The sequence below is a fragment of the Meriones unguiculatus genome, chromosome 2, assembly GCF_030254825.1.
Source record: "Meriones unguiculatus strain TT.TT164.6M chromosome 2, Bangor_MerUng_6.1, whole genome shotgun sequence".
Lineage (NCBI taxonomy): Eukaryota > Metazoa > Chordata > Mammalia > Rodentia > Muridae > Meriones > Meriones unguiculatus.
The window spans coordinates 32,076,745-32,104,107 of NC_083350.1; the positions used below are offsets into that span (position 1 = coordinate 32,076,745).

Genomic DNA, 27,363 nt, shown 5'->3' on the forward strand with positions numbered 1-27,363 from the left:
TGAGAGCTGAAGGACTGAAGGGACAGCCAGCCCCCTGCTTCCTGGCATGACTCTCCTGTGTGGGCTCAGCTGAACTCTGAACAAGTTCCATTGTTATTCAGTAGTATTTCCTGTCAAGAGTACACCCTTCCCATATCCCATAGCACCATGTCAGCACCTCACAGTGCTCCTGGCTCCCCCTCCCTCCCTTCCGCTGCCAATCAGACCCTCTGTTGATTTCCCGCTTACTCATCATGAGCTCTTCCAGCCCTGGCCCTACTCTTCCATAGTGATGTTCAGATGGTCATGGGACACATTTCTGGAAAAGGGACATGACTTCAGCAATAGTCTGATGCCAAGAGCTCCCAGCAACACTTCCGGTTGGTTCAGAAATTCAATTCCCAGATAATGAAGCCCCACATGGAACTGTGTTTTCCTCCTGCAATGGTCCATGCTTTTAAGGTGTGTCCTGCTCCACTAGAAATCAAACAAGGAAAGTTGATCCCGAGTCACCACTGTGACAAGAGAAACGTTAGAAATAAGGAAGTAAACAGAGCTGAGGAGACGGCTCAGCGTGCACAAGGACAATGAACCTGCTTTCACGTCCCCAGATCCCAGATAACTGAGGAGTGGTTTGGTGTGCCTGTGATGGAGGTGTTACAGGGGAGGCAGGCAGAGACAGACAGAGCACAAGAGCTTCCGGGTCAAACAGCCTGGCTGAACAGATGAGCCTCTGGTTCAGCGAGAGACCCTTAGTGCTGGTGATGGATTAGGACGCCCAACTCCTTGTTCTGGCCTCAGACACACACACCACAGACACAGAGGTAGCAGTCTACACCTCACTCTGTGACCTGCACACCTTTCCATCACTTCCCGGGGCCTCATTTTTCCCTATCCTGACCTGCTTCCCCTGGTGTCATGAGGTTGAATTAAAGGAATACACAGGAAACCACTTTGGAATGTAATAATTAAACACAAAGGAGTTTTTTTGTTCGGTTGAATTTTTTTATGCCATATCCAGACCTTTTGGGGTCTGTGATTTTTTTTTTCATAGAATCATATCTATGATGAAAAGTGAAGGAAGGTGAAGCCCACATGTCAGTCCTCCAGATCCAAATGAGGTCTTAATGTTCTGTACACCTGCCAGCTTAGAAAGGAGGAGGGGTGGAGAAATGAGAAGACAAAGATGATGAATAGTTAGAGAAAAATGCCTGTGGCCCTGTCTCATCTTCCATCTCAGATGAGAGGAAGGCTTGGGTAGGAAACGTACCTTAAGCAAGGCTGTTCTACCACGGCATATCGTATTCCAGAACACTTTTGCAAGGCAGTACTGTGTAGCACCTACATTTAGAAGCCAGGGGTTCAAACCCAAGCTTCAGCCTCCTAACAGCTAACTAGCTTTAAAGAGGACACTTAACCATTCCTACTCATCCTTCTTACCCAAAGAGAAATGGAGGAAATAATTGCTGCCTCCCGAGTTGTGGTTATCATGAAAACAAAGTGCCATAAGATCTGGTGATGTGTCTAAGCGCCCACCACAGGGCAGGCCCGGGGTCATCTTTCTGTGTCCTCCCTGCTCCTCCAATGGCCACTGTCTCCCAGCCCTCCAGAGAAATGCAGAGTAGCAAGAGGGAAGGAATGACTCTCCTCTGCCTTGGCTGGTGTGGAAAAAAAAAAAAAAAAAAAACTACACACACACTGTGGAGTCAGCTCAGCAATAGGTTACTGAATATAGAATAATTCCCTTCCCAGATAAATGCTGTACTGAGCAGCCCTGGCAAAAGCCGTAATTCAGGAGCTGACAGCACTTGGAAAGTGCCCTCCGGCAGCAGTCCATTGTAAACAAGCTGTCAAGCTTAAGGAGAATATGCTGTGGAAATGTCTCAGATAAACAAACGCAGCATCAGTCCAGGCCCTGCTTCTCAGAGGGGCCATTCCTGGAAGAGCTTCTTAGCCAGGTGCTATGACAAGGGACAAGCACTCACACTACAGACCTCAAAGTGCCTTTGGTAAGTCCTGGCCACAAGGGCCCTGTCATAATGCAAACTCAGAGGCCTGCTCCAGGCTATCTGCTCTGTTCTAAAAATCCATCTTGATCACAGGAAGCCAGGCCCATAACACTCTGCACTGGCCATGACTTAGAGCAAGAGGTTCTCAACCTGTGGGTTGCAACCCCTTTGGGAGTCAAACGACCCTTTCACAAGAATCGAATACCAGATATCCTGCATTTCATATATTTACATTATGATTCATAACAGCAATGAAATCATATTATGATTGGAAGTCACCACAACATGTAGAACTGTATTAAATGGTCACCGCATTAGGAATTTAAGTCTGTGAACAGACAGACAGAGAGCTGAGAACTGGGGCTACCATAGTATGACGACACTGAGTGAACTGGGTGTCTGCCTTGTGTAGGCTGAAGAGTCCAGAGTTATGGCATGGGCATCTCTCCACGTGCTGCATTAGTGACGCTACAAGGCCCAACCCAGTGTCTGGAGGACCATAGTGTAGGGCTACACTTGTCCCATGGTTTGGTCATTTAAATTCTGGCTGTGAACAAGGAGCCTCCAGTGCTACATCCTGCCAGCCCACACTACTATGGGGCTGGCTTACAACTACATTTTCTTTGTTCTTTCGGGGGGGTGAATGGCTGGTTTTTGTTGTTGAGGAGTGTTGCTGTTGTGTTTCTATGACCTGGGCTGGTCTCGATTCATGCCTGTCCCTATCTCTCAGCCTCTGGAGATTAGATTTCCCAAAGCCTGCTGTGACCACAGGCTTTCAACACCTTAGCTGTCTCTCTCCCTGAAAAGGAGACATGGATGCTAACGTCACCTTCCTTCACCCTCCATGGGATCAGAGCTCATTGTAGACAAACCCCATCCAGGAGAAAAGTTTGTCCTTGAGGTGGATAAGCAAATAAACCTTGGAAATCAACTCAAAGCAATAGCAGTTTTTAAATAATACTTCTATACCCTTTCTTCCTACCCTCTTCTTAAAACCCCAGAAATTAAGATTGAGATGAGGCTCTGTACTTTTCATCCCAGTATCTCTTCAGTTAGTTTTCCTCACTTCTCTTCATTTCTCTAAGTTAAGCTTTACTTTTTCCCCATTATGATACTACATTGTAAGGAGAGGGTGTCTTAGAACATCTGGAAACAGAAGCAAATATTAGCCTGGGGCCACTGCAGACCTGTGGTCTCCTCTGCCTTGTGCTCAACTTCCTTCATTTTCCCTGAGAAAGATTTTCAAGATGTTTTCATTGATTGAATTTGCCTGCAGACTTTGGTAGTTAACAGTAATTAAATAGATTAATATGGTCTCATCTGTTTATCTGTCTGCACAAGTGAGCTTTTTTTTTTTTTTTAATTTTCTACTCAAAGACCAAGGAAACCTGCTAAGTCCTTGACTCCTGGTGCCCGTTGGAGCAGTACTTCTTTCTCAGGCTTGGGCATACCTTTGGATCACCTGGGGATCTTGTTAAGACATATTCTGATTCCATAGGTCTGGATGGGGGCCAGAATGTTCATATTCTAACAAGTTCCCAGGAGCTGCCACCTGCAGCTGGTCCATGAGCACACTGAGAGCCAGCTCACTCTCTCTTCAGTTTCCCAGCCTCTTTGGAAGTCGTCACAGAGCTATTATCATCCTGTTCATATTTAGAATCTTTAAAGAAATCCCAGGTCCAGAACACTGCTGTTCATGCACGAGTGCGCTAAGTGCTTTAGGAGTACCTCGGGTTCATGTTTCACACGCAGGAAAACTCAAGTTTGTGGGTAGCATCCTCACAGATTTAGGAGGAGGGGCACTCCAGCCCCGAGTGCTGTCCGCTGCCTGCTTGTCCCCACAGTCACTTCTCACCTTACTAACTTCAGTGGCTGAATGTGCACAACATGGAGGAGGAGGCGCCGATCTGAGATCCGGCTGTCGGCACAGACTCCAGGTTCTAGACTCCTCCGGCTGCTAAACCTTTAGTACTTGCTTCTGTCCCGCATCTTTCTTGCCCTAGGCTTTCCCAGCGGCCTCTCCAGTTCCAGGCAAGCGCCAGCAGCAACATGGTAGAACAGATACAAGAGAATCGAGCTTTTAAAAAGGCGGACCCACTCCAGCATGGCCAGGGCATGTTGGAGGAAGTACATTCATGAGAGCTGAAAGCTTATCAAATCTCCCAGGGAACTCGGCCTGGGCATCTGCTTCCTCACCTCAGAAAGTTCAGCAGTGGCCTAGGATTTCGTGGTCCTGCCATGGAAGCCAACAAGCCTTTTTGATCAAAGCTTGTGCTCTCCTTTACTTCCAGAGACACTGAGCCCAAACCATCAGATCAGCCCACTCCTCTGGATCCTCCCTGGGGTCTCAGAACCTCCCAACCCCAAGACTATTAAAAAGCCCAGACTCAGGAGATTTACTACCCTGAGCTCACAGGCATCTTCCTAATGGCACACATAAGGAATCAGCATGCACTCAAATTGAAACCTACCCCAGCTGGATGCTTTGGTTTTCTTTTTTTTTTACATTTACTTATTGGCGAAGTTTGGGGGGAAGGGCTGTTCTGAGGATAACTTCGGGAAAGTTTCTTCTCTCCTCCCACCAAATAGCTCCCAAGAATTGAGCTCAAGTCCTCAGGCTTGGTGGTGAGCGCCTTCCTCCTTGAGCCATCCTCCAGCCCTCACCCCTAATTTAAAAGTATCTCTTCAGCTGACCCTGGTGGCATACACCTTCAGTGCCAGCACTTGGGAGCAGAGGCAGCCAGATCCCTGTAATTTGAGGCCAGCCTGGTCTACATAGACTAGCCAGGGCTACATAGTGAAACTCTGTCTTTTCTTAAAAATAAATAAATAAATAAAAGTACCCCTTGAAACATATAGTCTGAATTTTCCGGACAGGCCAGCAGTTTCTGCCAGCTTTTTCTAAAACAAAAAAAGTTTGAATGTCTCATTCTAGAGCACTTAGAGAAAAAGCAAGTACTTTTAGGTACAATTAGGTCCTGAAGCTTGAAGCAGTTTTTGGTCAGAAAGCATGGGCTCTTCTAGTCATTCGCTCAGCTCATTCCAGTAACTTCCAGAGTGTCTGCCACTGGGAGAAGGACTGGGCCTGCAAAGACAAACACAGCACAAACCCTGCTCCCAAGACGCCTGGAGTCTATGGGGAGAGACAAGAAAGGGTGGTATTGACCACCGGACTCAACCCCATGGTCAGGCCAGAGCGCAGCTTCGCAGACTCTCACAGCACAGGACAAAAGGTGTCCTTTATTCCTGAGTGTTAACCGGTCTTTTCTACTGTGCTGTGTGGAACCTGCTGGAGAGTACAGGATATCTCAGCACACCTCCCCTGGCAATGAGCAACGTGAGGAACAGGCAGGTGCATCGCCTGGGGTCCACAGCTGGATGGGGCCTGCAGCTGTCTCTCATGTCAGGCTTCTTCACGACCGAGGCGTTGGGTGCCAGGGCAGCCCTAGGAAATAAATCCCAACTCAGAAAAAAACTTCATTCTCCTACTCACATCCTGATCTCCCCCAGTATGTGGAGGCGAAAAGGGAGCAGCCACGTGCCAGCCCCAGGGATGGGGGGCTTGGTGCCTACCCAACATACCAGCACTCAGTTGCTTGCTGGAGACCGCTGCCCAGTGTCCTGGCCCAGCCTGGTACTGTTTTAGATGACATGTTTATTTCTTGAATTGACGGTCAACTTCTGCCCCCTTTGAGTCTTTCATGCTTCTCTCCTACCCCAGGTGTCATTTAGGTACCACTGTCGATTGTACAACGAATGGCGTCGGACCAATCAGAGGGTGATTCTCCTCATTCCAAAGTCTGTCAACGTACCTTCTAACCAGCAGTCCTTGCTGGGGCTCCACTCAGTCAAGAGGAACTCAAAGGAGACAATTGTTTGATGTCTGTATGGTCAGTTGGTGGACTCATTGTCTGAGGTTTGGAAGTCTGCACTGGGACCATGCACTGAGCCACCCCAAAGCCCTTCCCTTAGTCGTGTGGGTCTGAGAACATCTGGAGCCATGTTACCACGTCGCCTGAGGAACGAATTCAGACAGAAGGAGACAAATGCTGTTTGACTTCAAAATCACGGATGCTGCACTCATAGGACACTTGCTAAGCTGCCAAACGTGTCTATTTAGCAGATACTGTATGGGATTTTCTGAACACCTCTTTACCATATGAGGAAGGTTGTCCTGCTGAGGATGCAATTCAATTCTTCCTTTTTTTTTTTTTTTTACTATTTCAAATATATATATAAATATATAATTTAGATGATAATCAAAATTGAAAAGCTGGTACAAACTGTACAAACTGGTTTCTTGGTTTGGATGGGTTTTGTTTGGGTTAATTCATTTTCCAGTTTCTACTGTGGATTCTTCCGGTGGCTAACTTGATAGCTTGAGTGGTCTTTTTCATCTCTTTCCCGTCCCTTACTCAAGGAGACAGCATAATTACTGCAGAACCAGTCACATTTGAAATGTGTTTTGTACTAAACCTCATTTAGTTATTCAGTTTTTAAAGGGAAAAAAGGCGTGGCAACTCGCCACACAGTGAGCTGTTTATTTAAATATTCTTGAGGAAGAAATCCATACTGAGAAACTCGCTCCTTTCAACTTGTTTGGTACTGACAGCTGATAGAAGCTATTTTCTAATAATAAATATCCGGTGTGTGAAAGACAACCCTTACTGCTGCAATCCTCTTTCTTGTTTTAACTCCTAAGATCTGTATAGTTTCCCAGCTAGGTTTACAAAATGAAAAAAAGCAAAGCAAAACGGCAGTTCTTGCTCCCACCTCGCCTTAGCTCACGTCTTCATTCGCTTTTGCAGGGAACTGAGGATCCGGCTTCTAGGACCCCTAGACCTGTTTTGCATATCAATTAGCATTCCCATTGCTCTACTGAATTTCTTGCCTTTGGAGGTAGCGGTGACAACGAAGCCTGTCCTAGCAGCCTTTTGTTAGATTTAAAGGAAAAAAAAAAAAAATGTGCCACGCAGTCCCTTTCCCCAGCCACAAGCCAATTCTGTCACCAGCCAAAATAGACTTTGTGTAAGGGCTTCGTGTCTCCCTTTTATCCGACACAGCAGAGATGTCTGACCCCTCGCCTGCATTATGTCCACGGAAGCCAGGAGCGGACGTCTTTGAGGCAAGCACAGACCGGGGTGGCACCCAGCCTCCCACCTGTCCACCCACTCACACATGCACAGGCTGAGGAGGCTACCCCAGCTTAAAATACGGAGCTGTGGAACACGACCCACATTCCGAGCGTCCCTCCAGCACCCGCCTTCTGCTCCCTGAGTGGGATAGCATGAGCGCAGAGGCAAGCCGGGTAATGACTTTGCAGATTGATGAAGCTTCTGCGTCCTCCGTGGGCCAAACACTCCTCTCCCAGGCCGTTCTCCGTGCTGCCCAGGGAGGGAAACAGCTGTAGCATCTTCACGGCAAAACTCAGATGTGCTTTATGGCTTATGACAATAGGTTTCCTCCCCGCCACACTTCACTTCCACACTTCAATCCCAGTAACACGGGTCTCAGCCCTAATGTTTCCGGGGCCCTGATCAACCCTCTGGGCTGTCATTAGCTGCACCACCATCACCCGCTTCTTGATTGACCTTTTTAAAATGCTGGACACCGCTGGCTGCACGCAGCTGCCGCACATTTACATTTCCTCAGCAGAGGCCAGCCGGGTAGCCTGTGGCTTGCTGCACTGCAATGTACTTGATGAATGATGTCGACCAGCCTCGGGCCCTGAGCTGTCTGAGCAGCCAGTGACACCTCTCAAGTGAACGGCACAACCTTCACGAAAGGGTCATTCCCTCTCTTCCCTGCCTCCTCTGGGAATTAAGGAAGCGACTGCTTCCTGGGATCTGCTGAGAACCCGCAGCCTTGGGTCATGGGATGAAAATACTATTAAAAGTAGGGCGGTTCCTGGAGCCTCCCTGGGGTGCGTCTACTGGGGAGGGCGGTCCGTTGGTGGTACCATGCCCATACCGTGCCTCTTTCCTACAAGCCAGAGAACACCCCAGGAAGGAAAGCAGAGACCCCACTGAAAGGCGGCTGCATGTGGGGTGGCCCTACCTCTGGTAACCAAGAAGAGCATCAGTGCCTGGACCTCCTAGGGCAGCGGTTCTCAACCTTCCTACTGCTGTGACCCTTTAATACACTTCCTCGTGTTGTGGTGACCCCCAACCATAAAATTATCTTTGTTTCTACTTCGTTATTGTATTTTTGCTACTGTTATGAATCAGAATGTAAATATCTGCATTTTCCCACGTTCTTGGGCAACCCCTGTGAAAGGGTCATTTGACACCCACTCAATGGGTCACGACCCACAGGTTGAGGACCACTGTCCTAGTGAGATGCCCCTGGCCTCCATCAGCACTAGCACCCATCTCAGATTCTTGAACCCCTGGAAAATATCCCCTCAAAGTCCTTAAGCCTGAGGCTGTGCAAGGTGGAGAGTCTATGGACAAGGGTATGCCTGGAGGAAGAGGGCTGCTTTCTAATTGGAGTAAAGCCACCACAGGAGGAGTAGCAGCCTGCTAGCCTTTCTGAACTATCAAGAATGAAGCCCAGGAAGGACAAGGGACAGGGAGAGTAAAGGTAGCTCAGTGATGCATACCACTCTTGCCCCTTCACAGTCCATGCTGTGATCCCAAGACAGATGAAGGGGGCCTGCCTCTTCCTTGGTGCTGGGAAGGTGTTTAGCATCGTCTGAGTTTGTTAAAAATCACTACTCATGTCCTTGGTAAGTTCCTTAAATTCTTGCTGCAAATGTTCCTTCTCCTGTTGGTTTCCTAAGTAAAGACAGCATGGAATGGGGCAACGTGACGCCACGACTGACAGCTGTTAGACTCTCCCTGGCCACCTGAGTAAAAGCATTGTCCATCAAACAAGGGAGTCAAACTAGCGTTATTCCGTTGTTAGCTGTCTTGAACACTCCACAGACACCTTGAGACATGAACATCACAGCTGCTTGCTCTGCCTTAAAGAAGCAGCATCATCCAGGGCCATAGACTTTTTGCTATCATAGCGTCCACCTAAATGACCCTGCAACCATTTCCATGTGGGCCAGAGGATGGCATTTCCCCTGGTTTCCTGACAGAGGGACTGCTGTGATTGGTGCTAAGAAATAAGGCTCTGAGTGGTCCAAACACAAATCTCAACGGCTGTAACTGAGGCTAAAGAGTCAAAGCTATGATTGGTCAAAAAAACAAAACAAAAAAAGTCTGTTGTGATTGGGCCAACGCATCCTGTCTTGGGCTATATAAGGCTGCTAGAGCTCCTTTATGTCAGTCATCTGAGCAATAGTCCTGTGCTTCCTCCCTGATCCAGCAACATGAAGTCTAATAAAAAGGCTCCTCTCAAGTGATCTTTTCTTTTCTACTTTTGGTGGTGCAGGGTGAGCTGGTAACAAGGAAGGGGGCAGCAGAGTGGCAGTGGAAGCAACAGCTGAGCAGTCAATGCTGTGAAAGCAGCAAGGCCCTGGCTGATTGACAGCTGAAGCAGCAGCAGCTGAACAGAGAAGGAAGACAGTGAGAGATGGGAAGAGAGGTCAGGGAGCAGAGATAATGAAGGATAAAAGGTGGTGTGCTGGCTGATTGACAGCTGAAGCAGCAGCAGCTGAACAGGAAAGGAAGATGGGAAGAGAGGTCAGAGAGCAGAGATAACGAAGCATATAAGGTGGTCATGGATCAGAGAAGAAACCGCAGGCCCTAGTCCCCCTGAGTTCCAGAAAGCTGCTACATTGTTAGGGCCAAGAATCTCAGACCCCAGACCAAGAGGGATCCTGATACCTGGGCCTGCCTGGAAGCTTCACTGCCAGCTACGGTCAGGGGATCATAAATCCCAGTTTCCAGGGCCTACATTGGAGGGGTAACATTGTAGGACTGAGACTGAGATACCCACGATCTGCGGGAGTACCGTAACGCTAGACGGTACCACGTGCTGCTGCTCCCGCCTGCCTGCCACCACCCCACTCTGCTGCCAAAGAGCAAGACAAACAGAAGCTGCCGAAGACGAACAGTAAGATTTGCCTAGCCCCGATTTCTGCCCGAGCAGAGCAAAGGACCCCCCCCAGCCAGCCAACTGGCAGGGTTCCCTTCATAGCCATTTATCTTGAGACTGTCATGGAGAAACGTGTGTTACAGCGATGCCAGGAAGACAACTCGGGAAACAAGCCCAGTATGCTCTTGCCTGCCCTGTGTGCGTGCGTGCATGTGTTTCCTGGGGTCCTCGTCTGGGAAGGAAGACAGGACGCACGGGCATGCGCGTGAATTCTACAGCGTATACCAGATGAACTATAAGATCGAACAGTAAAGCTAAAAGGAATAATTTGGAATTTATTCTGTCTTTAGTTGTCCTGGTCCCCTTGTCCTGGTTGCTAGGACACTGCCTAGCAAAGATTATCACTTTCATCTGAGGGATAGCCACGGCCACTTCATTTTCAGTGAGAGTCATTTGGAACATGGAGGAGCCAAAGAAAGAGACGGGAGGAAGCGCTTGTTACACACTTGGCGATCATCAGCAGCCCCCGTTTCTTCTGAGGTGCTCCTGGTCCTCTTCACACTGTCCTCCAGTCAGCTACGGCTCTTCGCCCGTTCCACTTCCTTCTTCCGGATTTGAATACCCTCAGCTTTTCATGATACCCCACACAGCTTCACACACATAAAGAAAGTCAGAGACAGAATGAATCCAAGAAGGAAAAACAGCCAAGAAATTAAATCAGCAAATGTTTCCTTCCACGTCAACACAGCTCTAGAAGACGAACCACACCATTTGTAGTCCCTAATGCTAGATGGGAAAAATAGTGAGCGACTCTGAAGCTCGCTGTAGGGTGGGGCTCGGGCCCATGTGTGGGCAGCGGGTCTGGGACTGTTTAAGAAAGTGAAAGTTGGGACCACAATGGAACTGGCAGGACATTGCTCTTGGCTGGGAACTACAGCCTGATGCTTCGATGATGGAGTCACAAGAATTGGCACTGGGTTGTGATACCCGGACATCTGCTAACAAAAAAAAAAAAAAAGAGGCAGTTCAGCAGGAACTTGTGGGCTCCTAGGCAGCTTTTCATTGGCCAGGCAACAGCCTTGGTGCCTAGAAGTTGGCTTGGGGGCATTCTGTCTGCCCTTTTGCTCTGTGGCTGATCCTGGTGATTGAAGCCACTTTCCCAGTGAAACAAGAGTGGACACGAACCAGCTATAAAATCCAGTGACCTGTAGATCCTGGTTCTGCAGTTCCACAGCAGACAAGCACAGGAACAGGATCTGGTACTCTTTAGTTTCTGTCACCTTGACAGGACTAGAGTCACCTGGTAGGTAAGGAGGAACTTCACATGAGGACTTGCCTCCGTCAGACTGTCCTATAGGCACACCTGTGGTGCATTTTATTAACTGATGGTTGCTGAGGGAGGGCCCAGACCACGAGAGAGGATGCCAGCCCTGGGCACAGGGTTCTGGTTGTATAAAAGAGCAAACCATGCAAGCCATGGGAACAAGCTAGAAAGCGGAAAGCAACCTCCATGGTTTCTCCTTCCAGGTAGGTCCGAGCCATGAGTTTCTGCCCTAACTTCCCACAGGGATAAACTGTTACCTCTAACCTGAAGGATGAAATCAACCTTCTCCTTCCCAAGTTGGTTTTGGTCTGTGTTTTCTTCCAACCACAGGAAGCAAATCAGAACCGACCTCCTAGCCAAGCCTCGGTATTTCTTTCTGTTACACGGAAACGATCCTACAATCCTTGTGAGATCTGAGATTCATCTCTCAGGAGTTCATGAGTGACACTGCTACCTTTCCCATTTTCTCTGTCACTCACTACTGCTAACCACCTGAGCCATTTTTCCTAACTGGAATTTTTCTTCTCTCTCTCTCTCTTTTTTTTTTTTTTTTTTTTTTGGTAGGAGGAGACAGGTCTCACTATGTAGCCTTGGCTGGCCTGGAACTCAGTGTGTAGACAGGGTAACCTCCAACTCACAGAGCTCTGCCTGCTCTGCCTCCCAAGTGCTGGGACTAAAGGTCTGCACCACAACATTGGGGCTGGCCTGGATTTTGATGAACAGTTTTGATAATCTATTTGAAGGACTAGGAACAAATTGCTTTGAAATTTTTTTTTTTTAATAAGAGGGACCCATTTAAAATAATCTACATATAAGTATTGAAAAACACTGTGAAATGAAAGGACCCGCCTGGATGCTCAAATCACGGACTTGAGATCTTTGGATTGTGTGTAGATTTTGTTTAGTCTTGGAGTTCTTGATAGCAAAGCCTAGAGCTACTTGAGAATTCATTGTAAATAAACATTAAACAGCTCCACGCCTAAGCCTCAGAGGAAAACAAACAGTCCATTCATGTCTGCATCCCAGAAAAGAAGGACTGAGTGTCTGGGGTCATGCAACCAGGGCTACCTTGAAGGCTGAATTCTGTGCCAAAGTCACTGGGGAGGGCACCGGAGAGCCCTGCTTTGCTCTGAGATACTTTTTTAAACATTTTTTTAACCCCTATGTGTGTTTATCTCTTTTTGTGTGTGAATGTATGTATGTGGACACACGTGCCACATGATAGGTGTGGAAGTCAATTCTCTCCTTTTGCCATGTGGGCCAGGTCCCTGGGATCAAACTCAAGTAGCAAAAGCCACTACCCACTAAGCCATCTTGCCAGCCAAGACAATCTTTTTGTGGAACACACATTCCCCATCAGAAAAATGTAGAGGCGTTTTTTTCTAGCAAAGATGTCGTCTTCTTTTTTGATATCAAGCTCAAAGAATCAAATTAATCATAAATTTAGGTACATGACACAATCTCTCTACTACCCTCCCTCTGACACACACTCACTCAGTTGAGGTGTTGGGGTGCTGGGCTAGGGTGGGCAGAAGCTTCTCGTTCCATCCGCTGTCCCCAAATGCCATGCACCTGGGTGCTGGGTTCACTGTCCTTCCTTGGATTTGTTCAGGCTATGAGTCCTGGGACATCAGTCAGTCTGTGCTTGGAATCTGAGAGCATTTTCTTACTGGCTTGTTATAATGTTGCAGTGTTCGGCCATGAACGCCTGATGCAATGCATTCGGCTAGGCACCCGCAGAGGGACATGGACCCAGAACCTGCAGACAGCTGTAGCTGCCTGCAGGTTCTGAGACACAGTGTCACTGTCAGTCTGCACAGGTCCTGGTTCTTCTTGCTTCTACATATATACATAGTGCCAGGCATGTCCCATGAACCATACGCCCAGCAGACGGAAAATATCTTCACTGCAACTTTATGACCACAGTAAAGAAATTCAGAGATCCGCCATGTGTTGGCTTGGCCCTGGCCATGCACAGAAATCCTTCTGGTCGTCTCCCATGGCCAGATGGTGCAGGCGCTCTTCCCCGTGGCTTGTCGCTCTGTCCAGCAACCCAGCTTTAAGTCCTCCTTTGTCCATCCTACCCAGGCAATAGGGGGAAGCCGCCCTCTGCACCCTATCAGTCCTCCATTAGGTCAAATTGTAGGTTCAGCCTCCTGTGGGAGGATCTTCATAGGCCAGAAGAGAGACTTGTGCGGGTTCCATCTTAGGAGAGATTACCATCAGTCTTTGTTTGTGAGCGGGGAGGCTTTGCAGAGCTGGGAAGAGGCATAACAGGGTTCCAAAGCCTGATTACCTCAGCAGTCCAGGCTCTTAGCCAGGGTGCTGTGATGTCCCAAGCAGCTAGCTTTATATCCCCTCTCCCCCTCCATCCTAGGTCTCTTCTCATCTTCCCCCAAGAAGCACCAGTTCGATGTGGAAACTCCACGTATATCTTTGTAAGGTCTTTTGTGGTTTGACTTACACTAAGTGCATAACTATTTCCCCATTTACTGTCTGTTCCTCCACGTACATCTACCTCCTAGGATCTGGCTTGGGTTCAGCCTTACTTTGTCTTCCCTTCCTGTAAGCGAGTTGTGGCACACGCAGGAACTTCCCTGGATTTCAATCCATTGGTGGGGTTGCTGAGTCATGACCTGACAAGTTATCTTCACTGTTTTTATGTTCATCCCACGGTACTGGTTGCTTTTCCAGTTCTCTGTATTTTAGAATTATGTTTTTTAAGATTTATTTGTGTGCGGGTTTGCCTGAATGAGTACAGTGCCAACAGAGACCAGAAGAGGGCATCAAATCTTCTGGAACTGGAGTTATAACCACTAGGAGCCACCCTGTAGGTACTGGGAATCCAACTGGGGTCCTCTGGAAGGGCAGCCAGTGCTCTTAACTACTGAGCCATCTCTCCAGCCGCAACACTATTTCTTATGTCTTATGTGTTCTTTTTAACCATTCTTATAAACCTGTCTTCCTGTTTAGGGTCAAATTTACATTTCTCTGTTGCTTATTGCAGTCTCTCTTCTCCACAGTCCCCAGGCCGTTTGTGTGCTGTCTAATTTACTCTCCCTCTTCTCACCGACGTGTGGAACAGAAATCCCTAATTTTCATAGTCAAACCTGGTTGTGTTTTCTTTCACTACAAAGTGGTCTTATTTTAAAACTGTTGTCTCATTCCAAATGCGAAAGTATTTTCCTCTGCTTTCCTCTCCAGCTTTATGGATGTCTTCCATGCTTCTGTCTTTAAAAGCCCGGGAGCCCACCTGTCTGTGGTTTAAGGATTCCATGGGCTCGACTTACAGGAGGTTAACTTTCCTGTCACCTTCCTGTACATGCTCTCTCCCTTGCCCGTTCCCTGGCCTGTCAACCATGTCTTCCACCCAGCTCCGTGTGAATTGCATCTGCTTTGGGGGACCATTTCCTGCTGTAGCCTGTCAGATCCCCCCTTTCTCAGGTCCCTTCCCAATGTTTCAGTAACAGAAAGAAACATCAGCCACTCTCTGTTACCTTCCACCGCCACCCCAAAATTGGCTTATTTATGTCAAGCTAGTTATTTTTGTGGAGAAACTTTAGCCCACAGGGCAGTCTTTCTGGAATTAAAGACTCTGGGAGTAGAGTGAATTTATATATCAATTTCATGAACATAAGCATTTGCAATTTCTAGTGATCACACGTGGCTTTTTGTGTTCTGTAGTGGAATTTGCACAAAATTCCAGTCCTAACTGTTAGCCTAACTTGTTAGCATGCCCTGGTCCCTGGATACTCACAGAGAACGCAGCTCCGGCCGTGTTTTGGCTGAAACCTGTGTTCCCTCTCAGACCTGGGTGAATCTGGCCACTGTGCATTGGCTCATCCTACCCCGACCTTTCTGTGGCAGCAAATTGTCTGCTGGTCTCTCAGGGCATAAGGCAACCAGTTTCTTCACTATTGTTGCTATAAATAGTCCTCATGGAATCTCACTGAAATTTTCTATTTCTAATATTGTAAGGTTATTAAAATAATTAGCTCTAATAGCATTGAGAAATATGTACAATTTTCTATTTAACCCAGTCTAATAAGACACACTAATGTGCACCATTCTTCCACTGCTGAGTACATTTTAACAGGATTTTTTTTTTAATATATCTACTTCTGTTAAAACCCAAAAGTGCACCAATCCCATATAGCCTCAGAGAACTGAACCTTGTCTGTTTCCATTTCCCTATTTATAGCTCCCTGTCTTGTGAGGAGACCGGCACTATTATATTATCCCCACTATTATATTATCCCCGTTGTTTGCTTGTGAAATCCCTCCCTCTGCCTGAAAGGCATCTCCCATCTCACTGGCCCTGGTCCTGGATGGCAGTTAGCAGCCCCACCCCTGCCTCTTTGCACGGAGGTGTGCAGCACCCAATAGCTACTCACCATCTCTATTTGCATCTATTTCCTCATCACTGCCTGTGGGCTGCTCATTCTGTCTCTTGGTGTTCTCTTGTTTGGCTTTTCAATCATACATTCAACAATCTTTTTTAATAAATCCAGAACTAACTTTGCTTAGTTAGAACTAACTGGGTTTAGTAGTGAGATTTTAGCTTGTAGGTAATAGAGGACTTAAAGGCAGTAGTTTTGTTTTTGTTACATTATAACCAACTGTGACCTATATTTTTTAAAATATGAAATTCATTCATTTAGTTTGTTTGTTTGTTTTTCAAGACAGGGTTTCTCTGTGTAGCCATGGCTGTTCTGGAACTTGCTTTGTAGGACAGACTAGCTAAGAATACAAAGATTAAAGGGGATTAAAGGGGGCCACCACCACCACCCAGCTAAAATATGAACATTTTCTAGGTTGACACCTGGTTGGGTGTTTCGGGCACACACACACCTATATACAACATGTGCAATTGTGCACATGCAAACACACTAAACAGCTGTTACAGATATGTATAAACTACAGCTTACTGTATAGGTTTATCGTCTTTAAGCTTGACCTAGTTCTGAGAAGGGAATAAATTTCTGATTATAGTTGTCTATATTTAAGATTATATTGATATTTATCATCATCACAAAATATTGTTCCTTTTACCAAAATATATGAATAGCCTATTTGTCCATTTTGTTGTTTTTAAACTCTTTTACTTGATACTAAATTTACTTCCAACCTTCTAAATCTCCTATAGTCAACATACTGGTAGATACTTTAAAAAAAAAATATGCAGGGCAGTGGTAGCACACGCCTTTAGTTCCAGCACTCCTGAGGCAAAGGAAGGCAGATCCCTATGAGTTCAAGGCCAGCCTGGTCTATAAAGCAAGTTTAAGGACAGCCAAGACTACACAGAGACATGCTTTCTCAAAAAAACACCAACCAATCAATAAACAAACAAACAAGCAAGCAAATATACTCTAGGAGCCAGGTGTAGTGGCTGGCTCTTACATTATGTGGGTAGACGGATGGATGGATGGATGGATGGATGGATGGATGGATGGATGACCCCTTTAATCCCAGCACTCAGGAGGCAGAGAGGCAGGCTGATCTCTGTGAGTTCAAGGCCAGCCTGGTCTACAGAGATCCAGGACAGTAGGAGCTACTCGAAAAACAAAACAAAATATATAATCTAGGACTCTGAATCCCATCAGGTTATATTTATTTTACTGCTCTGTTCATCCTTCCTTCCACTATCTCATGCCTCATTTTTGCCCTGTGGTGACCTTGACTACCAGGCTAGCAATGCAGATTGGTGGCAGGGATTAGGGGACACATCAAAAGACAGATGGAGAGTCTCTGGCATTGCATATGGACCCAGCCAGTCTTTACTGGCGACACAAGATGTGACCATCTGCTCTCCTCTAGGTCCTATCTCCACCAACTGCAACCAGCTTCCCCTTTTAGAATGAAGGGCTTGGAAAGGGGAATTCCATGTAGCTCACCTACCACGCGCCAGCAAGCACTGTATGCAGCTACCCAGCAAGCAAGCATGGCAGCCCACTGTTACCCCACTGCCTGGGGGCACTGGGCTGTCACTACCATCTTCTGTGGTGGGGTGTTTTGTGAAACGTGGCACGGGCAGGGAGCTCAGGCCAGACCGCCTCTCAACCTTCACCCCTCCACCCTAACACCCTTGATGCTTACTTTGCTTTCCCTGGGATCCAGTGTCACACTCCAGCCTTCTAGCAGTGAGGGAGTGGGAGGCGGAGAACAGTTGAAGCAGCTGGCACAACTTCTGGAACAGCACAACATCTATCTTAGAGCCATGGAGCGGCACCAGGGGTCATGACACGGGAACGAGACCAGAAACCCCGGAACTAGCAACCTGGCCCAATTCAATTGCTCTCCAGCTTCAGAGCGGACATCTGGGCTAGATTTCACAGCAAGGGGCCCTGGCTGGCTGCTCCGTATCAGCACTGGAATGTTAAGTCCTTAACATTCTCTGGGTAGAGTCCACCGCTCCCTGGCTCTGGGAAACGATTCTCTGCGGTACAAAGAGTAATTAAGTGTACTTGGTAGGACGGCCCAACAAACAGTATGTCCACCCTGTACAAAAATAACCACACAGCTCTCCCCCCAGCTCAGCTCCAGGAAGGAGGCAGCTGTGCCCTCCCGATCTGCATGACTCCGCTCACTCTGATGGAACTCAAAGACTGTTGCCATTAGGATGACTGTGTGTGGTGGTTTTCAGTTTATAATCTGAGGCTTCATTCAGTGAGGGCGACGTTGTGGGAGCCAAGTGACCAGTGCCACAGAGGCCGCCGAGAAAGAGCTGCATGCAGTGTTTTTACAGCGTTAACAAACTTTTTCCAATACCCTTTAAGCCGAAGACACAGACAAGCTTTGTGGCACTTTGCAATTAACTTTGCTGATATATAAAATGTCACTGGGCCTTTTCCATCACCCACCTTCCTTCTCACGCTCCCGCCTAGCAATGGCAAGGCTCACTGTGTTGAATACATCCAGCTGTTGAGAAAGGTGGGTGGCCCAGCTGGACCACAAGATACCACAGGTTAGGCACACAGTTCATTTGGGCCCCCAAAAGCAGCTAGAGGCCCGGGAAGCCCCAGAAAGCCCCGACAGACCTGCTCAGACAGAGAGATGGGCAGAGCCTGTGGAGGGAAGCTTCAGGCTCTGCCAGCTGGTACACCTGCAGCGAGGGCCCAAGACTCAGTTCTGCAGGCAGCAGCCTAATGATAAAAGGATAAAAATAAAAAAAAGGCTTGCTGGTGCACGCCTTTAATCCCAGTACCCCGAGGCAGAGACAGGTGGATCTCTGTGAGTTCAAGGCCAGCCTGGTCTACAGAATGAGTTCCAGGACAGCCAGAGCTAAGCAGAGAAATCCTGTCTCGAAAAAACTAAACAAACAAAACCCCCAAACAATAAAACTAGCATCAGGGGCTCTTCTGCCTGACATCCCAGAGGCAGGCAGCATTCTGGCACTGGACAGCTCTCTTGGCCTCTCAATGGTGGTGGGAGGCAGGGGGCGGGGAGGAAACTCAAGGGAAATAAGCTGTCTCCATTGGGGAGCCAAAGAACCGATGATGGAGTGAACCACGGGCTACAGGTTCAAAGCACACAGTTACAAAGCATCCACATGTGCATGCGCAGTCTGTCACTAGAGATACCTGGGTATCAGAGGCCCGAGCTTGCTCGAAGCATGTGCTCTTCATTTTCCTTTTTGATCATGAACAGAGAGCCCTCAGAGCATCTGCCTAAAGAGCCAAAGCCATGTCTTCTTCAAGTTAGACGGTTCTGATCTGATGAGGCTGCCACTGCTAAGCGGAGCTGGGTGAAGCATGGACACCCCTTTCTTTCGAAAACTAGACTATGCCAGGCACTGAAAGCCCAGCACTGCCTTCACTGGGCAGGTGGCACAGGTGCATGCCAGCCCAGGTCGGAGGTGATGGGCTAAGGCTTCGTGGAAGGAGAAAGCCCCTGAGCTAGCACGCACTCAACCGTGAGTGTTGCAGTAAGGCAGTAAGGGAGAGGCAACCTCCACACCCTTCAGTCCCTTCAGCAGCCCTGAATGTCCACCTCACCCTGCTGGCAGCAGACAGGCCACACTGCAAAAAGGGTCCTCCAGGACCCATCCCAGCATGGGCCCCTGGACATTGCAGAAACTGCTAGCATCGAAATAAAAAGGAAAAAGATTTGTCAGTCAGATCCCTCTGTGGCCCAAGGGAATAGATCAGAGAAGCTGGATGTGGTGGCACACAATTTAATTCCGGCGCCCGAGGAGGTGGAGGCAGGTGGATCTCTGTGAGGTTGAGGCCTGCCTGGTCTACAGAGTGAGACGCAGACTCAAAAATCAATAAATAAGTCAGAGAATAAAAACCTGAGAAACTCAGGCTACCCTGACTGGGTAAATGCCTCAACCATACTTGTATGAATGCATGCACTCTCAAACACGCATGAACCAGTACAAACAGAAAACCTGTGAAGATATGGCACAATGAAAGATTCCCAGGGCAGGCCAATCTTAAAGTGAGGCCCTGAGAATCCCCCTTATTTCCTCTGCAACTCCCACCTCACTTCCAAAGACTGCTCCATTGGGCCACGTAAGCCCCAGTCCAGGAGAAAAGGCGCATGCACCCGGCCTGCTGCAGGACAGAGCGGGCCACCCAGCAAGAAGCCCTTTGAGCAGCCCGTGCCCCTCCACACTGGGGGCCGAGGCTGAGGACCATCTATCTGGTGGCCCCCTGGTAGCTCGCCCAGACAGGGAGGGTCGAACTGCTGTATGATAAACGTCAGCAAACAGCACACGCGTCCATCCTCTACCTGTCCCATCTCCTGCGAGGCCGGGGCTTCCCTCACTTCCCCAGACAGCACTGGCATTAGCTAGTTCCCCCATTATAATCCCTCAGCCAGGCCCGCCCTCTCCTGCAGGGTCTGTGGGAACACACATGGAAAAACAAACTCCGTAAGAGCAGGAGCCCGCAGTACCGGCCGCGGAGGCGGAGCTCATTCCTGTATCTTGCGATTCGGCTGCCAAGGATGACAAAAGGCTCTCTTTCCTTTATTTCATAATTCAGTGTTTCCCAGCCTCCCGACACAGATTTTGGAAAACAGTTGCCGAAGATACCTCGTCGCTGCTCCTCAGCGCTGGGTGAGGAGTACAGTCGAGCCCTCCACGGGGCAGCTGCGGCTCCAACACGCCTGAGGCTGTCTGTTGGCACATCAGTCCTCTCTCCTAGCTAAAGGCTTACATGATTTGTTTAAGTGACAGTCTGACATAAAGCTACAGCTTTCATCAAGGACAGGAGCACTGCCGGCAGCTCACTTCTGTGGATCAAGCAGAGAGGCATCCAGCTTTGTTCAGGATGGAAATTCGAGTGTCCGGCCACCGGGACAGCCCCGGCTCAGCAGTGCGCAGGCGCGCACCCTCGTGAAGCGCTCAGAGGTTGGACAACTGGAAGGAACAAAAAGACACTTAGTGCCTAGGGTCCCAGTGAGCAATTCAGAAATGACTGCCAAATGTGTTCCAGAACTCTCCATTTCCTGCTAGAGGCTTGAGCACACAGGGATCGCTGTCATCTTCAGTTTTAAGCAATGGCAAGGGCACCAAACCAGCCTGTCACAAAGGCTGGCAGTGTTCACAAACTCATCCTTCTTAGCAGAGAGGCAGAGGATTCCAACAGGGCCAGCTGAAGTTCCTCAGAGTAGTTTCAAACAAAGGAAGTGTTTTGGCACCGAGGATGCTCTGAATAATTAAGAGCAAGGGGGTGGGGGGTGACTCCATGCGGAGCTGACATTTGCACCTCCCAAAGGTGACAGTCACTGGCCTCCTGGAATGTGCAACCATGAGTGGGAGAGGCAGGTATCACCCTGCTGTCGCTGTTCTAGGTTCTCACCAGGGTGCTGTGTGCAGTGGGTGCTCGGCAGGGTCTCTCTTTGGAGGCAACGTGCAAAGCCCAACATTTACGTACCCAAACTCCAGGCTGTCCAGCAACTCCACACTCCAAATGTCATCTACTGAGCAGGGAGAGCCATGCCCAGAGACCCTTCCATCCCATGCCAGGTTGGAACTCCTGCAGGCTCCACTTTCAAGAGGGCTCTCTAGTCTGACCTTGACCCTCAGAGCAGTGGGTCTCAACCTTCCTAATGCTTCAACCTTTTAATCCACTTCCTCATGTTATGGTGACCCCAACCATAAAAGTGTTTTCATTGTTCCTTCCTAACTGTAATTTTGCTACTACTATCAAGTGTAATGTAAATCTCTTTTGTTTTCCAATGGTCTCAGTCGCCCCTGTGAAAAGCTCATCCGATCCCCAAAGGAGTCTTGACCCACAAGTTGAGAACCACTGCCCCAGAGTTTGCTTAGTTATCCATTTCATCCCGAGGACCACCTGGGGAGTCCAGAGAAGCAGGCGCAAGGCTGGGCTGCGTGGCCATGATAGTCCTAAACTCAGACTTGAGAACTGTCCTCTTGAAACCAGCACCAGACAAGTCCTTCCCAAAGGCCATTTGCTGTGAGGTCAGTGGCCCCTGCAGCCTGGATGCAGCTACTGCCTGGAGCGGAGTGTTCTGCATGTCAGAGTCAGGGAAAGAGTCCCCCCTCCTGAGTCCCGCACTCAGGGTCTCGGGCTGCGCATGGCAGTTAGTAAATGACAATGCTCGCTGAATTATACTCATGAAGCAAACACTGTGGTGCTTCTGGTAGTCTCAATGGCTCTCCTTGCTGAGCCACTAAGTCAAGAAGAAGTGCTGGTTCTGAGCAACACCATTCTGAACCAAGCCTCCTAACCCTCACCCCAGTTCTCTTTGTCAAGTAATTTTAAGCTCTGTTTTAAATTCCCAAACACTTACAACCTACTATATTGCCATGACCTTTTCACACAATCTAAGTTAATTCTCCCACTAATGCCAGACTGGACTTTTAATCAAAACTTATACCTAACAAAACAGAGCTTTACGGATGTCTGGTCTTTCAGGACCACGTCAGGCTACTACCAGCAACGGGTGACATTAACTACTATTCTTATAAGGGGCTTTCCATTCAGAGATCTAGGCCAAAGGTCATCAGTGTTTTTCTGTTCGAACCCTGTCTGTGGAAGCTTGTCTGGGAAAGTACAAATTTGGAACATAACCATGACTACCCTTGGCATGTCCTAAACAATGGTCAATCCGGTTGTTAAACTTTTTACCTCTATTCTAATCACAGCTGAATCACCAGTTCCAATAATCTCCATTATTCAGTCGCTCCCACCCCATACGGGTAACTGGGAGGTTCTGGCACACAGTCTGGGTCACTGTCAACAATTCACCAATACTGTCAACACAGTGCTTCGCTCGGGCCAGTTACTTCCAACCGTTTTCTGTGGGCCCCAACAACTGCGTGGCTCATGAATAGCCATCACCTCCCCAAGGAGACTTTAGCAGAACACTTAATTGCCTCACTGAACAAAGACTGTGTCCCGAAACATATCCAGCTTGGCAGAGGTCAGTCCCCCCAGAGCTGCGGTTCACGTCTGGAGAGACTAGTGAAGACAAAATGGTCTCAGGAGCATCAAGAGGTTAAGAGCATCCAGGTTCGGTTCCTAGCACGCACACGGAGGCTCACAATTCCCTCTAACTCCCTTGCCAGGAGCCGTTCTAACCTCCACAGGCACCAGGCACACCTCCGTACACACAACCACTCCTACACGAAGAATAAGTCTTTTCAAAACAGACCCACACAAGAGCTCAGGCTGGGAACAGAACCCCTGTCCTGCTCTTCAATCCACCTGCCAGGGCTCCCTTTAAATCACCCCTAAACTGCACTGTGCAGTATTCATTGTGCTTGTCACTGGCTTGATGGAGCTTGGATACAGCAGGAATTGGGAGGTTTCCTGACAGTTGGAATCATTCAAATGCCTACTTGCCGGGTCACATGTTTCATCAGCAAGCAATCTCTTAACCCCATAAACTGGCTGCTGCTCGCTGCCTGGCACAGCAGGAGAGGCAGAGATGACAAGGATGGACCCAACCAGTCAGAAAGAACAGCTAGCTCTCTTCCTTTGCTCGTCCTGAAGCCAAATCCAAGGTGAGCGCTGAGGGCACAGCAAGTGGCAATGAGAATCCTACCTGTAGAACAAAAACACTAGCTCAGAAAGGAAGGGTAGCGTTTAACCCAAGTGGCTTGTGGTGGGACATTCAAAGAATGTGCCCCTCCCATCCTCTCCTCTTAAAAAGCACCCTGGGTCCCCTTTCTATCCCCTACCCCCACCCCTGTAAGAACCCTGTAAGTGTGCCCCCAGCTGCAAGGCACAAACCCAAGCTCTGATTTAGGCTTCTTTCAGGACTTGTGGGTAAAGTCACCCTGATGCCCTCAGCCACCTTCTCCATAGAAAAGCCCCTTCTGGGACTGGCACTGGCACATTTCCTGTCAGCCTCATGGCAGCTTCCCAGGGTAGAGCCTAGGCCACTGTTTCTTCTCTGACGAAGAATGAGAGTTCCGGAGTGCGAACATCCATCCATCACTCCACCCCACGCCTAAGTTCAAAGCTCTTAAATTTTTTTTTTCCACACCTCAGGACAAAAGCTTAAGATTCGTCATCTGGGAAAATGGCTCACAGGAAATTTTGGCCCCAGCTTCTCAAACAAGGGAATGGGAAACTGACAGCCAAAGGGGGAAGGCAGGGTCATAGCCTCAGGCACTGGACCGGATCCTGTGAATAGCAGGGTCTAAGCCCAGTGCTGGTACAGGCAGCATTAGCCAGGAGGCTCCCTGGCTTAGAGGGAGGGAAAATAAGAGCTGGCACTGCGTTTGGAAACTAGAAAATGAGTAGTTATCTGGAAATCCTTGCCAGTCATGAAACTGGAGAAAGCCAACACAGTGAGCTGGCTGCCCCTCTGGTGGACACGCCACACACCGTGGCTAACGGCAGCGGCCAGACTTGGGTCACAGCACTACGAGCGGGTTGGCTGAGTGAATATGCACACGTATTCCTCAGATCAAACCAGACCAGCCGAGCTTGGGGGGTGGGAGCGGGAGGGTGGAGTGCCTGGCCTGACCCCACATCAGAGACGGGAGGCAGAGGAATGAATGTGCAGTGGCCTAAACTCAAAACACAAGCCCGACCGACCGACCCAGACACTTTGAGGATACTTGTTGACGAAACACTGGCACGGGCACCTCTGCCCTGTCACAGAGCTGAGGCTTCCCCAAAGGCAGGGAGGATGGCAGGGAACTGGGGAGACCCCAGGAGCCGAGCAAGAAGGTCATGAAATGTAGCTTCAAAATGAGTGCTTAGAGTGTAAACCATTTTTTCTTTTGTTTGTGCCCTCGTGCACTGTGGCAAGTGTGTGCAGGTCACAGAAGAGGACAGCTTTGGAGTCAGTTTTTCTCTTTACCACGTGAGTGGGAACTCAGCAGTAAGGCACCTTTGTCCCTTTTAAATCAAAGAAACCAACAGCAATTTTGCTTTAAAAAGCATACTAATGAAGAGGAATCTTTAAGATGCAACAGGAAGCTCACATGGCGACCACAGGAGCAGCGGGACTAACGGCCAGCAGAACAGAGCCGGTGGCTGGCAGGGACAGCCAGGCTCTAGACGGGTGGAGGAAGCACTCGCATGTAAATCTGGGAGAATCTGTGTTTTATTGTTATAAAGTCATTAAGCTACTGGGCAGGCTGTCTCCTGAAATTGGGAGGCGTACTCTGTCCCTAGGGAAATGTCAGCCAAGGACGGGATTTACTGAGCTGTTGAAAGTGAAAGAGAAAGCGGAATTGTGGAAGTGAGGCGGAGGAGGTAGGAAGTGGGGCCATTTCACACCCTGGGCTGGCACAGAGCTCCAGGGCAAACTGGCAGTGATGCCTCTGTGTGTACTGTTTCCTGCCCTTATCCTGACTCTCCAAACCAGCCCAACCAAGCAGCCTCCACTCCCACAACCATCCCTATGAAATTGCTCTCCCTTCCGCACACATACTTACTTACTAAAGTGAAACTCCGACCCTCCAACAGGAAATTTGACTTCTCTAAATTCTGTTTCTATTTTACCTAAGAAGTTTCCCATTCCCATCAATTTAGCTGATTATCTCTTTCAGAAGGCAGCCAAACAGAAGAAACAGAATTCTAAATCATACATCGTTGGTACCATTGCTTCAGTCAGCAGGACAGCACCAGTGTCAGAATTCTAGATTTTGACGTAAAAATATCAAACCCTTGCTTAAAGGACCAGAGACACTCCTCAGCAGAGCCTTCTGAAGCTCGAGCTGCCTCATGAGAGGTAAAAGGGAAAATCCTTTCTCATCCCCCGCCCTTTATTTTTGTTTTTCAAGACAGTTTCTCTATGTAGCCCTGGCTGTCCTAGAACTCACTTTGTAGACCAGGCTGGCCTCACACTCTGAGATCCACCTGCCTCTGCCTCCTAAGTGCTGAGGTTAAAGGCATGCCCCATGATCCTTTCTCATTTAAAACTGCATGTTGGCCAGAAAAAGAGATGTGCAAATAACTTTCTTAACATGAGGAAGGTGCATAAATCGATTATAACATGACAGCATAATCATACCTTTAAAAAAAATGTACATATACAACCCTCCCCCTCCACACACCCACTCTAAGACTGATAAAATAGAACCAGCTAAGGCTAGGAATAAGGCCTGGGACCGGAGTTCAATCCTTAGAACCTATATAGAAAACTGGGCATGACAATGCACATAAAGTTTGCAGGCTAGCCCAGGTCACAAGAAGAGATGCGATCTCAAAATAAGGTTGGCAGCTCCAGAGGAATGATGCCCAAAGTTGTCCTCTAGCTTAACACACACACACACACACACACAGTCTCTCTCCCCCACCCACGCTCCTCTCAAAGAGAACCAAAGGCAACTTCAGAAATTAAGCCAATGAAATCAGAAACTCAATGGCTTGGATAAATGCCAAGGTGGACAGAGCTAAAAGCAGAATTAGTGAGGTAAGCACAAAGGACAAAGAATACAGCACAGAGAACAATAAAACACAGGAGAGGCTCAGTATTCATCTTAAAACCCCAGACTGGAGGAACAGCCACCAAAGATGACATGGGTTTCAAAAAAATAACATGCAGAATTCTTAGAAAATAAAGATAGAAAAATAAATAGAAATAAGCCAAACATGAAGGTCAAAAGAGAGGGTGGAAGAAAATGGATTCATACCTTATAAGAAGGGTAATTTTAAAGCGTACTAGGGTGTACCCTCTGCCTGACTTCCACCCATAGAGATGCAGGAGAGGCGTCCTCAGTGTCCGGAAGTCCACAGGACAGGCTGAGAGCAGCTGATCGCCAGAAGGTCCAAACTACTTTGGTTAATTGAATCCTGGGGTTTTCCTATAAATTTCGCCAGATCACATAATACTCTACTGTATTACAGCCGCCATTTTCACCCTTAATGCCTGCCTAAAGTGTTGGGTTTTGTGGCGTGATTAATCTGGCGATAAAACCAGGGCATACACTGATGACAAGAACCCCATCTTGTGGCAACATGTTTCACAGCCTCATACAGCTGTCTTCCCTGTTGCCATTCAGAAGATAAATCTGTGGTGAGAAGTTATCATTTTATCTGCTTCAGCAGACAGAATTTCTGACCCAGCATTTATCTCGTGTCTGCGGCAGCACCGGCGTATGCAGTAAATCTGTGCAGCACAGTAATTTGGGGCTTTGTGAGTTATTTTCAAGTGAAAGCTGGTAGGCTTTGCACAGCTTACTGCAGGAATATTTTAAGAGGAGAGCAAACACTGGCTTTGGGTTAGCTTCTGAAACATCATCCGAGGCTTCCGACATTCCGCTCCTCCAAGATAAACTGACTCTGCTAAAGCAATCACAGGAAAGTCCTCAAACCCACAAGCAACAACACCCCGGGCGATCAGCACACACGATGAGCCCCTGCCCGCCCTTTCTCGTGCACTGCCACAGTTACTCTTGCAACAGGGGATTCCTAACGAGTTTCTTTTCCCTTTCTATTTTAAACAAGAGTAAAAACAGACTCTGAAATGTCTTCATTTTCTCCTTCACTATGACCGCCACCCACTCTGAGTCTTCATCCACTGTTCCCGCTGTCTCCCTGGGGAAAATCTGAAAAGTGCTGCTGACAAGCTGAAAAGCGTAGTAAGTACTGAGCATTGCTAGAGCTAACAGAGAGGCCAAGGGACCCGGGC

At 48.3% G+C, this 27,363-nt stretch overlaps 1 protein-coding gene across 2 annotated transcripts in view; it reads left to right on the top strand.

Annotated features, from left to right (window-relative positions):
• The window catches only part of Marchf3 (membrane associated ring-CH-type finger 3), a 150,988-nt gene extending 144,339 nt beyond the window's left edge, over positions 1-6,649 (top strand). For both annotated transcript variants that reach the window (XM_060377246.1, XM_060377247.1), the window contains exon 5: positions 5,710-6,649. In XM_060377246.1, the coding sequence (XP_060233229.1) occupies positions 5,710-5,868 (159 nt within the window). In that variant the 3' untranslated portion in view covers positions 5,869-6,649. The remainder of the gene's footprint in view (positions 1-5,709) is intronic.
• The last annotated feature ends 20,714 nt before the right edge of the window (positions 6,650-27,363 follow it).